The 15119-nt window shown below is 39.5% G+C and overlaps 1 protein-coding gene across 1 annotated transcript in view; it reads right to left on the reverse strand.

Moving 5' to 3' along the window:
- Positions 1-14847, reverse strand: part of RNASEH2B (ribonuclease H2 subunit B) — a 33883-nt gene extending 19036 nt beyond the window's left edge. Inside the window, exons 1-4 of the mRNA XM_029086224.1 lie at positions 14748-14847; positions 6523-6594; positions 3519-3626; positions 1203-1279 (exon numbers count right to left, since the gene is read on the reverse strand). Coding sequence (XP_028942057.1) covers positions 1203-1279; positions 3519-3626; positions 6523-6594; positions 14748-14847 — 357 coding nt within the window. The remainder of the gene's footprint in view (positions 1-1202; positions 1280-3518; positions 3627-6522; positions 6595-14747) is intronic.
- Between the last annotated feature and the right edge of the window lie 272 nt (positions 14848-15119).

Consider the following 15119-nt stretch of genomic DNA (forward strand, 5'->3'; position numbering starts at 1 on the left):
TCTGACATCATGCCTGGCCTAGGAAACGATGTATGAAGAAAGTAAAGGGCAGTACTCTTCCCATGCACAGAAACAGCAGCAGTAGTTGTCCTTTACTCAGGCTGCCTCAACACTCTGCCACACAGACAGAGGAGATTTACTGTTTCCCTAATTTAAGTTTGGTATAAAGCTTTCAAAGGGATGCTGAATTCAAACAGCACAGCGCCTAGAGAACGAGCTAAAATATTCCTGGTAACATGACTTCTTCTGAGGGGCCACCCTGAAGCAGGAACAGACCACAAAATACGTTTGCACATACTGTACCCTAAGTGATTTAAAAATAATTACAGAACAATAGGTTACTATTACAAATGTGTAGTATGACTTTATTTCTTCACCACACAAAAATTGTTCTCCTGCATTCTCCACTTGCAATCCCTAAAGCAGAAACAGCAAGCAATCTCATAGGAAACGCTCCTAAAGCAAAAGCTCTTAGGACACATAAAGTGAAATTATTGCTTCCATGAAACAAAAAACAAGGATCAACATTTACATTTTATTTTATGCCCTCTTTTTCCACACGCAGATAATAAACAGTAAATCAGTAACTTTGCCTATGCCTTTTGATATACTTCAGAAATTCAGGTGAGGTTTTGCCATATCCATGAAAAATCAAGACATTTATTAATTATCCAACTTTCGGATACCTGATCTCTGGTCGCTATTCTGTGATACAGCATCTCTACAAATACTGCTTCTAAAAAGGTAATGTTTCCTTTCAAGTTCAAACTGCCACAGAAATGTTCCTTCTTCTTCCCTCATAGCATCCAAATTATTTCTTTTTCCTTTCCTTCCCCAAATGACTCATCTACTGATGCCTCAGAAAGGGCACTAGTTTCTTTTACTCTAATGACATCTCATTATTTTAAATTCAATAGTTCTGGGAGAGGCTCTCACAAAAGGACAAAAGGGATTCTCTGCTTCTCTCAAAAAAGGAGGTGATAAGAGGTTATTGAGATTGCAAGCTGACTCCTGGAATATACTTTACTAACCAAAAACCATGATGCAAACAAAAATACTTCTAGGGTGGATATCTCTGTTTTAAATGCAAATTAAATTTCCATTATTATGGAAGCCCCTCTTGTAAAATTAACATAACTTCTGCAGAAAATGAAATCAGAAAAAAAAAAATTCATTCCAATGAAAAAATAAAGCAGGCTTACCTCCTTGTCTGCCTTTATGAGGTAGTAAAGTATCAGAAATAAGGGGTCCATTGGTGTAACAAACAGCAGGCGCCCATCTAAGTGACAGATAATGTAAAAGTAAGCTTAGTACCAAGACAGAGTCAATGGAGTGTGGACAAGATGAGGAGAATTTTTTTTTTCAGTTAGTATCCCAATATTTTAATAAAATGTGCAGGAAAATAGTATTTGTGCTTTTATATTAAAAATACAGAGAGAACTCAATTCTCAACCCTGCCAAATCAGCACAAGCCCCTCTGCAGGTCTGCTGGCTTCAAGCACTCTTAATTTCACCTTTTTCTGGACTATATTAAAACCAGCAAAATTGAACCCTATTGGCAGATTTGGGTTTAACAGAAGCTATATACCAGATATATACTGTGAGCAAGGTAACACTGTGCTGGCAGAAGAGGTAGGTAGGCCAAGAAAGAATTTCAAGAGCTAGTTAAGTTAGAGCTGCTTCTCATCTGCAAGGGGAGAATCTGCATGCCATCTCCTAATAAAACCAAATAAACTTAAATAGCTCAGAAAACATGGCTCGGTATGTTGTATTCAACGTTACACACAAAGGAAGAACTTAAGTCTCCCATTAAAACAAACACCTCTGCCCATCTGGAGCTCATTGCAGGACAATGGCTTAGTCAGGCTTTTTGTGTAATTGCAGATAACTGGAAACAATGTAGCATCAACGAAATTCACTAATGAGACCAAATAATTGATGACAATTTGACATTAATTAGGAAACCAAAAGCAAATAAATGGGGTTTTTTTTGTTTTAAATCACATGACTAAGACAATTAAAGAAAAGGAAATCCTATTGCCATGGCCCTAAAACTAACAAAAGATGGGGTGGGAAGAACGTGGTTTGGACAAAGCTGATACCCAATCTAACATCTGTATTACTAACATGATGCATTGCGTGAGGCAAAGCAAGCACCAGGACTACTTACAAACATGAAAGCTTTAACAATAAAACTGGAGGGGGAACAAAACCACTAGCCACTTTCTCAAAGCTTCCATTTAAATGCTTTCCACTGTACCTCCAGGAAGAGGTATTTTTATTTGTTCTGAAGAGTTCAGACTCACTACAGGTGTATAAAGACCTCTGCCCTTCTCTGCAGATTACAAGACAATTTGCTTTAACTGCAAATACACAGCTTTTCTGTGTTGTTCTTCCCCTGGCCACTTCAGACATGCAGCAGCCCTAACATTCAGGAACAATTTTTCCCCCTGTATCTTTTAAAGAAAACTGAGGCAATGATTCCTTAAGGCAAACTGTTTCCCAAGGGCCAAAATAGAGATTAGAAAGGGAGGGGGAGAATACAATGTGGACATAATTGGGAGCAGGGAGCAGACCCAGTCTTTTGGCTCACCCCCAGACGGAGCAAGGAAAAGCTCAGAGACATACCACTTGCAACGCTATATGCACCTGCAAAGGATGTTAAAAAGTTAACACTTGCTTTGGGATATTGCCATTAAAGAAGGCATATGTCTGGTGGGGTTGCTTTTATTTATTACTGTAAATGGTCTTTTTTCTAGTTAAAAAAAGGATTAAATAAATATACCTTCATCTCCTACTTATTGCTTGGTCTACGGACATACTGGCAGGGAAACACGACTCCAATGACATCCTTACTGATAAAGGATTGTTAAAGCTACCACAACCAGTTACATAAGTTTCCTCCTCATTTTCAGAAAAGCGAACTAGGATCAGAAAATGACTGGGATGGTACAGAGGAGCTCACTTCAGACAAAACACTGAAATGACACCTTCAGACAGCAGGCCTGTCCTGAGATACCAGCACTCACACAGGGGACTACAAAGGTAATTAAAGGAAAGCAAGACCATACACTCCAACGCTTGGAGCTCTAACGCATCGAAGAGCTAAGCTCTGCTTAGCTAGCTAAGGCCTTCCAGCCCTTTTTCTCCCCCGTAGAGTAACACATATTTTACTTACACTGAGGACTTGCTGGTCTGATTGACAAGGCAAGCTAAGTATTTTATGGCACTTCAGTTTAAATACAATTGAGTAACTTCCCCCCCTGCCCCAGCTTCCTCAAAGACAAATGAACATCTGTCTAATTGAGGCTGCCAAAGGCAGCCTTTTAAAGAGAGACCACAAAGCCCCCAGCCCTGGTTAAATCCAGATGGCAAATGAGTGTGTCAGAAGGTGGGGATGTGATGTAGCATGCCTCAAACAACTAGGAAAAACACCTGTAAATTTACTAGAAGAGAGAGGGAAGGTCTGTGTAGGAACATTAGTTACAGTTGGGGGAAAGATATGTTATATTACTCACCTTGTTGAACAGTCTGACCTATAAACCACGAACGATATTCCTCATGAAAAGCTTTTACTTCAAACAGCTGCTGTGCACCACTATTGAATAAGTAAAGGGTTGCTTCCCCTGTTGAAAAGAAATCTGGTTTGTGTTTGTAAGCTTTCACAAAAATCAAAAGAATACCCAATACATCTGAAGAATGTGCCTTATATACATACAGACACACAAACATACACACATTCTACATAAACTGACTACAAAGAAAGCTCAGACAAAGAAAACTATTATATACAGATGTTCATTTACCAGCTCTATAAACCAAACTGAATTTGAATCAATAAATAAGATGTGTGAATAGTTCATCTTGCAACACAAAGCCTTTGATCCAAACCCAAATCAAAATCACTCAGAAAATCAGCTTTTGTATGTACTGAAGGGGAAAGGTGGAAAACAAGAAATTTCCTTCTCTTTCCATCACGTTTGTCTCCAAGATATCAGACTCTGGGTTAGGCAAACAAAAGTCTCAGATCTTCACGTGACAATTTGAAATAATTTTTGTGTGTGTGTGTGCATCAAAATGGACTGCTAATGACTCGGTATGGGTAGACAAATAAGGTGAACAAGGAAGCTTAAAGAAGTTGCTTCGAAGTGCCCATCAGAATCTTGACAGTTTGGAAAGGAAAAGGGAAGCTTTATTTTAGGCCACCCCATAGGACAGCTCTGCCGTTTCACATTAAGTTCTGGGTTATAATGAAAGAGTGATGGATAATTTGCAAACAGGATTGGCATTTTTCATACCTAAAACAGGTAGAACTACAGCATGGGGCACTGAAATTTGGTGAGCTGAGTCTGTTGGCTGGACTGGTCCTGTCTTGGTCATCAATCCATCTTCAAGAAACAAGAGCAACTACAACATGGCAGTCCTATTCAAAACACATGAACTGCAAAGCTGCACTGACTTGCAGCACATGGGCTGGCTCAAAAAAGTCTCAGTATAAGCCCCTGCAAGCTGAGGTCAGCGCTGCTGTTCTCAGTCTGCAGAGATCCCTAGGTTGCAGAGAGGTCAGCTAAAATGGGTAGACACATCTCTTCCCAAAAATGACTGATAATGCTTTTTCCCTTCTTTATTCAAAAGGCTGAGCAGATGTTTAACCTAAGTTTCAGTTTTCTGATAATTTTTCTTTGGGGCAGAGAGGAGTGAAGAGCAGATAGAGGTGTGAGTAGAGGTTTCAGTCATTACCATGTGCTTCTCAACAAGGGTCTACACTAGGTTTCATCAGCACCAGACATCACAAACTCCTCACATAAGTGCTCACTGAACAACTTAAGACTCCTACCAGTGAGCACGCTAGACAAATGCAAAGGTGAGCTACTAAAACTTGGGAAAGGGACCACTCCTACTGCCTGCCTAACTCCAGCTCATTTTATTTGCTCATATTAAAAGGACAGTCACCACAAGTTCCTAACAGTGTTGTTAAACAGAAACTCGAGGGGGTGGAGAGAGAACCTATGCAGCTTTGCTCACAACTTTACCACTTCAATTAGTTGCTTAAGTTTTGTGGTATGGCTATTTCCCTTCTTTTAGTTCAGCACTTTGAAAAATGCTTCTTGTACTTCTGAATTGCAGGCTGAACCCTATAGTCTTTGTAAGGGATAGAAATTTTGGCCTTTTTACCTGTCTATAAAAAGGGCCACGCATACTTTTTATTTAATAAAGTGGTCAGCATTAATTCTATAGTGTGCTGAGTCCTTCAGTGCATATTTATACAATATCTGGCATCAACAATTCATCTGTTAGACCGAAATGTAAGGAAAATACATTAGTAGGATGTTCTCAGTCCTTCCATTTTCAGACCTTATAATAGGCTACATAACTCCAAGTTTATGCAGGTCTATAAATAAGTTCCCATAAACTGTAAAGGAACACACTCAGGCAATCATTGTACTTTAGGTTTTCTTAGAAACCTTTCCCAAGATCTCCGATTTTACAATGTAAACAGATCTCTTGTTCCACAGAGAAAAGCAAATTAGTATCTACGCTTTTAAAAACATAACACATTAGAAAGCCAATATAACACAGCAGGTGGAAAATATCCATGGCTATGTATTCACACTGTAAATCTGAGCAATCAAAAAAACAGGTATAATGATGAGTAAGTGATTTCACAGTCTATATCTATTGTTTTTAATTATTTTCCTCTTTCAAGAACAAGTAGCAGTTGCTATATCATGACATTAAATAGTACCTGAAGACTTTAGTTACAAACATATATACATACGAACAGTGAATTTCAAAACAAAAACATACAACTTAAATCTATAAAAAACAAGCTTATGAAAACAAAAAAAATCAGCATGAAATGTGTTTTTCAAACAAAATATGTTAACTCCAACAAAGGCTTACTGCAAGTTTCTGCTGCAGTATCTCATACTTCAATTATTACATTTCTCATATAATAATAATAACAAATCCTTAACAAAAAGTCACTATATCGCCTGCATTTGCTGGTCTTTCCAATGTATTTTGAATTCAAAGTACCTCATCATCAATTAGTGAGAAAAGAGACACTACTCCTTGGACCAGGGAAAGAAGAAAATTAGATTCAAAAATTTAAAGACTCAAAAAGCTTGGTAAGTAACTGAACCACTTCTTCTAACTCCGACTATTTATTTTATAGCATAAGATGAATGCTATGAAGCCTAAATTTGGATTAAAAAAAGACCAGACTCAACACCCAACACTGTAAGCTCCCCAAAACCAATGCACTTAAAACAGAACTTAAATTACACTTCTTTTTTGTGCTGCCAATATTCCCAATAAATAAACACTTCGACCAATTAAAATTATAAAAGAAATCCTAAATGTTTGCACAGCACTAACTAGCTGGCATCACCAGCAGTATCTTTGGCACATAAGACTTATACAATCATCATTATTTCAGCTTGCAAAATATGAATGTTTTGGTGGTGGAGGGAATCAACCAGAACATTAACAGGCTCGTGTCACAATTCCAAAACTTGCCTGTGCTTGGATTGCGCAGTTTTGTAAACAGAGGTTCGCTGTCAGGTGTCTTAGGGGGGTCAGTAGCAGCCTCTGTAGGAGGAGAGAAAAGTTATGAACTTGTAAATTAAGTATTTCACGTTCTGCCATGCTTCTCCAAGATATTCAGAATTAACTGTATTGACACTTTTTGAAAACTCAGGTATTTTCTGCCTAGAAGTTATATGCCTCAGCCCGAATTCATCCTACCTGATCAAGGCAGCTAAATTATGATGCCAGACTTCCTGGCACTCTCTATCTGCCACAGGAAAAGATACACACCTGGGGATGATTTAGGTTTTGAAAAACACTTTCCCCTAGAGAGCCTCAAGCAAGAGAGCTCCTAAATTTGACATCTCAGTTAGGTGAGATGAACTGATATGTTGCCAATTAGTCACAAAGACAATGAGAATGCTTTGGTAAGTTAGGCCAAGCATAGTTTGGACATTAAAAAGTTAAAAGTATAAAAGGTAAAATATTTGTGAGAAGAAACAGTGGTCCTCTAAAGCTTTCAGGAAGTCAGATTATGCAGGAATATGAGGCAGGCATTTTCTGACTGGTTGTAACTTCTGTGAAAAATACGGACACTTGTTTATCTGTTATGTATAATCTTGAAAAATAAAGAGTGCATTTAATTCCCCCACAGGAAAAAGATGCTGAGAGAATACAGCAGCTCTGGCTTAAGCCTCTGACAGTTCTTTTTTCTGTGTCTTTAAGCAAAAAAAGACAAAAAGCAGAGCCACAAAAGTGCGGTTGCTCTGTGAAATTAAAAAAAACCAAAACAAAACAAAACAGAAAGGAAACAGCTCCCACAAGGATGCCGATTCAAGGCTGAAAAATCATTTATTAAGGATACCCAGGTAATTATACTCTGTCCAAGTTCTCTTTGTAGGAATTATGAAAACAACTTCCCACATCTGAGTGAAGAGCAACATGACAGCACCATCTTTCTTAGCTTGCATGCTGCCAGTTATTTTCCAGTTCCTTTCATACAGGCATTCAGCTGAGCAAGGAAAATTACTGAAGCATTTCACATACATAACCAGTACCCAGACTCCAGAGAACGGACTCACAGGGATCAGGCTGACATTTGTGTTATGGTGCTGCTGAGGAAAGCAGAGTCTGTTGGAAGGAACAGAAGTGCCACATTGTCTTTCTCCTTTCAGTAGCATCCAAGAGGTTTGCAGAAAGTGATAGCACAGTTCTTTTCTATGGAAAACAGGGAAGTAGGAACCTCAAGTACCATCAGAAATAGCTGTCCTCCACTCTGGCAGAAAGCCTATCCCCAACACATCCATAAAGGACAAGTGGACTTCTCACAGGCTGTTCACTGGCACCTCAGTAGCAAAAAAAAGCCCCAAATAATCCTCATCTCTCACATCCACTCCTGGTTATTCAGTTGTGTCACAAACAGAAATTGCCCAGATAAAAACATAAGCAGGACTTAAAAAACAAGTGCATTTTGTGATAAAGTGTTGGAGGATAATAGTCCTCAGAGCAGTTCAGAGAATTTACAGTCATTTGCTTCCCCTGAATTTTTAGCTGAGTCTTCAGGTGGCTTGAAAAAGTGCTTTACAAAGTTTCAATATAAGTTGAGGGTTTTTAATGGAAAAAGTCCGTATTTGCTAACCAGACTTGCTTCATATGCTGCTACATAAACACATACGGTTGTCAAGCTACATTTGCCCTGGCAAAGGCAAACTTCAAATTTCTAGAGCTGTGTATATTTCAATTCTTGACCACAGTTTAACATTAGTGTATTTTTTGTTACTTTTTGAAACACTACAATGATTAATGACAGTGAAAGAAACACACTGCATGTGTTTACTTTGATGTGTTTCACAGGAACATGTTAAAATATACACACTAAATGTGAGTTTCAAAATCTAAAACAAAAAGCAAAACAAAAAAACCCCCAAAGGAACTTTTAGCGCTCACTTGCCCTGCTTTCTTCATGCATAGATTTATGAACTCTGGGAATGAGTCCAGCTGAGCCCTAAGTTGCATCTTGTATAACGTGAACAATTAAGTAGACAATCCTTCCTAATGTAGCTTTTTAAAATTAACTTCACATCTTTATTTAGTTGATATGTTCTTTTCCTAACCTTCTAGTAAGACTGGATTTACCCATCCCCTGGGTAAAGGGGGATGGGAGACACCTGCACTTAGGCAGCACTCACTGTGACAAACCCAAGGGATCACAGAATCACACAGAATCACAGAATGTCATGGATTGGAAGGGACCTCGAAAGATCATCCAGTCCAATCCCCCTGCCGGAGCAGGAACCTAAATGAGATCACACAGGAAGGCATCCTGGCGGGTTCTGAATGATACAGTGTCTCTTCTCTTCCTCATCAACCCTCCGCCTTCCCAACCCAGATAACCGCCCTCCACCACTAAGGCCTGCCCCATGCTACCCCAGGCTCAGCACCACCTGCTCTGCCCCTTGGTATACACAGCCTGGCCTTACAGCTGCCCTGGCTTGGCCAGTAGCTCTTCCTCATGTGGAAAGAAGCTCAGCTCTGCCCATTTAGTTGTCCGCAAGCTCCACAGGCCTCATCACTGTGCAGAGGAGAGCAGTGACCATGCCCTAACGAACAGCCTGAGTCGCAGCCTTCAGTCACAGTATCTCATGCTGATGAGATCAGAGCGTACGTCACGTTCTCCACACAACTGTCAGTGAAGATGGTTTACCAGAAGGGACATGCACATACACACACACACAAGAAGAAGCACAGGAGTAGGCAAAGGCAATAGTTTCTCTGAGTTTCCTTTACTTTCAGTTACCTCAAAATGTAGGCAACACCCCAGTCCATTTCCAGGAGCATCTGAAGTAGATTTTTGTGACAGACTGGCTGTACTAGATGTTGAGTTGGCAGATAAAAAGAGGCAATTGGGAGCATGCTTTTGTGGAAAACTGGATGCAATATTAACACGGCCTTAAGGGCAAAGAAGGCCCTATTTATCTGAATTTAAACACTTTATGACGAGGAAAATGCTGAGCAAGGGATTTTTGCAGTTAGGTGTCCAAACCTAACTTGCGTGTGTTCTGGCCTTTAGTCAGGAAAGGTAACTGGATTTCTTTAATGTCACTACCTTTATCAGTCCTTGTATTTGGGCAAGGATCCTTTATAGCTAAATAAATAAAGACTTCTTAAAAAGCAGAACTGTAGCAACTTTCTAGCAAAACTAAGAGTTAAACTAGGTTGTTCAGGGCTTTTTTTGGGTTTTTTTGGTTTTTTTACAGTTTTAAGATTCACATCCAGATAAGACATAATCTTACAGAAAATAAGCAGACAAAAGGGATATTACAGGAAGAGCTTTTTTGTTAAATCCTAAAGGAAAACATTACAAGACTGCCACTACACTTATTATAACAGTTTCCCCAGCTCAGTCCTGAGAGATTTGTTCATCTGCAAGAATAACAAGTGAGAGAGGTAAGACCTTTCTGACAGAATATTATACTCTCTGCTAACTGCCTTGCAGCTGGAAACTGCAGGTAACACACAGTCAAGACAGGTCAGCGTACTAACAGATGTGCCAGTTTAGCGTGCTATTCTCCTAGGACAACGTTCACTACAAGGACACAAAAAATTGATACAAGGGTACAGAGGGGCTCAATTAATCCTCAGTTAGCATCTCAATTAGCAAGCCACTCTCTAAATTGCCAGGGAAGACAGACGACAGGCACTTCCAGGAGGCAGGTGAACCCACCTAAAGCCTAAATCCACCTGTATCATCCCCTGCAAGCATATGCTGCTGCCTCCACTGAGCTTACAGCCACCTCCAGCAACGCAGAATGCATCCAGACGCAGTTCCACTACAGCTGTAGCGGAGGAGGGAGTTCAGAGGCAAGCACAACGCAGGACTATTAAATGCCAACACTGGGCTGATGAGTATGTCTGCTTTTCTCAAGCGACAATCTACTCTTGATTCACTGTTAACCAAATCACACAAAGTCCACCTAAAAATGTGGGTGATATATCCATCAGTTGTGCTGGAGTCTACAGATGGAACCTCAGAATCCTGAAGCTGAGTGAAAGAGACTATAAAAGTTTAAATGAAGCTTTCTATTACGGAAAAGGAGAAAAGCCTCTCATATTTCATGGAGGTCGTACATACAACCAGGCAAATTCTGTAAAATACATAAACTGAACAAAGTGAAAATGAACCAGCTGTCAAAGGATTTCTGGCAATAATTTCTTCCACAATGGATAGATATGAGGCACTAATGAAACTGGCCATTAAAAAAAGAAGTGTTACAGCAACAGGAATAAATTGGAAAAGCATATAAAACTTCCACTAAGACCTATGAAACTGTTACGGATGAAGCAAGGTCTATTCACCTTTTATTTTTTTTTTTTTTTAAAAAAAAAACAACCAAAAACCAACCAACAAGTTGCTTATAGAATACCATATATAACAGACTAATATCAAGTTATATGGAATTCCCATGCAAAACGCTGCCAGCCAAGCAAGCAAAAAGGCTGTAAATATCTGTCAACTGCGTAAGCGGAAAAAACCCTCTGAGAGCACAAATTTCCCTACCACCATCACCCTGCAAAAAACAGGATCATTTAAAAGTCTGGAAATATAAAGTTAAGATTTCATTGCAAAACAGATATTAAACTACACATCAGCTACACAAGTCTTTTCTGTTCCCTTCTTAACTTCTAACCATGAATGAAAGGTGTGTCAGATGGAGACATTATGATGGAGCCCGTTAAATGGACATTTTATGGAAGATTTTAAACTATGTAGCCTAAAGGTACAGATATGTGAGATCTAATAATGATTTAATTTATGTTCTTTTTAGAATCAGTCAACCCTGAAGTAAATAGTTTTAATTCAGTGCCTGTGTCCTCTGCCCTGCAGCATGCTCTGAAAAAAGCCCACTGATTAATTAATAAATCCAGTACTTTGTATCACCCAAAGTTTTGTCAATTTTTATAAGTTACAAGGTAATTAACTATTAGCATAAGGAATGAATTAAGGTATGCAGAGACTGAGGATACAGTTTCATGAATGGCTTCAAATGACCAAAGATCACAGGCCACTGGTAGTCTTGAGGTTCCTCCACCTCTGCTGCTTTCCTTCCATCAAAACTAGCAATCTAGTGGCCACACAGCAAGTCGGCTCAGTTCACTGATCCAGCTGAGAAATAACCAGTCACAAAAAAGAGGTATTAATTCTCACCCCGATCAGTAAGCTATTCTCACTCATTATATGGTTACATGATCACTGGAACGAAGGGACAGAACCTGTGGCAGGAGCAGATGGCACAGAATTTAATCTACTCGATATGTGACACTGGGGTCTTTGACCAGTGTAAGCTAATTAGAAAACTAGATTGCATGGGACGTTACAGAGGTGGGAAAGCGAGGAGATGAGCCACAAGACTATATTGTTGCCTCCTCGGCTCACAGTGCTCTCGGGGGAGTACTGACAGGCAACCAGCTCGATTCACCTCTGCAAACAGCCTCTTTTGCAGGTGCTGACATATAAGGGACGGCTTTGCACTTGCACACACTTGATCTTTGGAAATATCTTCTTAGCTGTTACTCAGTTACGTTAACTTGATGTCACCTCACCACCCTACCCTCTCCTTGACCATACATTGTACTACCTTCAGTGAGGATACTTTGGCCATGCCTGTCGTAAAAGATAAAATGGTTATCAGTTTGGTAATCAGAGAATTTACCATTTGGTGCCCTAAGGAAATAACATTTAATGTGACATAATTTACACCCCTTAAAGTCTTTCTGGCTCCCACTTCACCTGAAAATCCTATATTAAAAACAAAGATATCTAAAAATGGCACTGTTTTGTATCCTGAGCAAAACTTCACATGGAAATGCTACTAGATGGCTTCAGTGGTCTTTTGCTCTAGTAGACAGCTATGCAATACAGCTAAATATTAAGACGTCTGCCTGAGAGCATCTTTTGGCTTCCCCTTACGCTGGCACAGTTCACTTCTTAGGCCAGAAAACATGTTCATGGACTCCCTGGCAGCGATGGGCAGTACTAATTCATCTGCTACTTAAGTCTAGATGCTAGGCAGACCATGCAGGGGTTTGAGCCGAATGAAGGAGAGGTCAATCTTGAGAAGTTCAAGCACAGGTTATCACTTGAAAGGATAAAAACTTCAGACTTCCCTTCTCAATATTTATAGGGTCAACACTGGTGCAGCTGTATTACTGGCTGAATCAGCCCTATTCCCACGTGCAGAGAGGCCCAAGTCGGCACCAACTGGTCTCTTCCAAGCCAGATGGCAGAAAGCAGAAGTAGGAGATGGATGTTACACATTAAAACATCTCTTTTCAGTTATTTTATTTGCTATGCTTCCTTCTGGCCCCTCAGCTTGCCACTTGCTCAGCTTTATACACAGCTGAGCTCAGTATGCCTTTTAAGAGATGACACAGAAGAAACGGTGCAAATTACCTGCAGGCACAAAGCTTTGTTCAGGAGATGCAAATGCCAACTTAGGGGGAGGTTAAGTAAAATACACCTGCAGAGCGCTGACTTCTAAAATAAGCTTATTCATATTCACCTTATTAAAAAGGCATGTAAATGTGCACATATTTAATATAAAATTTCTAATATTTTAAGTCAGCTGTTAAAAAAATATGCATATTTGTTTATTTATAATCATTACTTCCAAGTTCTTGTCTTTATCTAAATTATTCTGGAAGTGTTAATCTTCAAGTATCTTGCTCAATTTTGACATTCATTACAACTTCTGAATCAAGCTCCCTAACAGCCCAGCAGTGTGGTTTATTTTGTGGCAGAAAAATTGAATTGTCTTTTAAATGCTAAATAAAAGCATGTATCCAAGCATTAGGTGCAAGGTGTGTGAATGGAAAAAAGAAAATAATATCAAACCTACCTATTTCAGACTTTAAAGCAAACTACTTTTATACCTTAAGTATTCCACAGCTTCTTTTACTATGACATCTTCCTTCAATATGACCCAGAATTTTCAAGTCAAATGCTTCCTCTGTTGTTGCACAGAGACAGAAGTTCCTTAGTCTTGTTTGAGAGAACGAAGGATTAATTTAATGTGTGCTGATGCCCTATGGTTTGGCATCACAATTCATTTATTTCTGCCTCCATCTGACTCTTGGCATATATGAAATTTGTTCAAACAACTTGCCAAGTCTAATGTGAAACTGCTCCTTTTATTTTTAAATAAGTAATTCCTAAAAATAATAGGACTGTTAAATTTCTCTCCCTCCTTGTAATTCTTCCAGTGACACTCATATGGCAGTTCCCATAAAACAATAAAAAAGCTAATCAATTTACTGTTTAAGAAAACAAAACTGAAAAAGTGTAGTCAGCTAAACTTGTCTAGTGCAGAAAAATAAAGGTTGAAAATAATTTTCAGCTTGCAGCTACTTCTTTTCTTAATACAAGCACAGAACAAATTAATTACAGCAGTCTTAACTTTAGGTGTAGAACACCAGACTTAGAAAACTGCCTCCAATTCCTGACCTCTTTGCTAAAACCAAGAAGGATATAAAATAGTTCCAGTTCTGACACAACACCTGTCTCTGAGAAAGTGTACTGAAAAGAGACTGCCCTTCACACCCATCCTGTTAAGCAGCTGGTGTGATTTTGGTTGCTAGTGGTAAAACCAGTTTGAAATCATTATGTAAGAATGTTTATTTGATATACAGAGCCCAGATCAGACCTATGTCATGCACAGTGACTTTATCGCAGCATTTGAGGGTTTTCCAGGGCCCTGCCCTTAGAATCCTAAAAACAGGTGGGGTCTCAGTATTATTTCTGCCTAGAAAATAATTTCTAGTTCTTATGATTTTCAGAGAAAACATTAAAAATTGTATTTCTGTGGTCTCAACTCACAAAGCAAGTAGAAATTTCACATATGCACATAAAAAAAAAAAAATCTCATTGGTTCAGGTGGTAGGATTTTTAAAAAAGGTACATGAATACTCAGTAAATACAGAAAGCACATCATTAGCAACTTTCTAGCTGTGAGGTGGCCAGGTTTTAATCCTCAGGAGCTACTTCTTTTCCCTTGTACCCGTTCAGTAGCTAGATCAATACAACAGGAAGCCTGTATAGGAAGGTCTAGGTTCTCAAGGGTCAAGGGGGGGACTCTGATGCATGGGTAATACAACAGCCCTGATTATCCAGCCACCACGGGAAATGCAGAAAAGCACAATTTGGAAACTCGGCCACCCACCAGCGAAGTCCATGTGGGTCCTTGAGGACTTATTAGCACTTTGCTGTCTCTGTACCATGATTCCTCCAGAACTCCAGACTCGGGAGGTCTTCCTAACCATCGACGTCAACTACCCTGCACAAAGCAAGTTCAGATCCGGATTTCCAGCCAAGCTAATAAAATCCCCTGGAACGTGGCGCACAGCACAGAAACACCCAAGTGGGTCTGTACAGAGCCAGCTTGGGTCCATCAGGACTTATTAGTTCAGACACCGTCTGAAAGCAGCTGCACTGCAAAGCTGGTCCTGGAAATAGCAGAGATGTGTTAACATGGCACAGCACTTGAACTAATAAACTGTTAGTGCTGAGCTGAGTCTGTTCTAGGCCAAATCCA

Source organism: Antrostomus carolinensis, unplaced genomic scaffold (assembly GCF_000700745.2).
Source record: "Antrostomus carolinensis isolate BGI_N321 unplaced genomic scaffold, ASM70074v2 scaffold5430, whole genome shotgun sequence".
NCBI classification, from domain to species: Eukaryota; Metazoa; Chordata; class Aves; order Caprimulgiformes; family Caprimulgidae; genus Antrostomus; species Antrostomus carolinensis.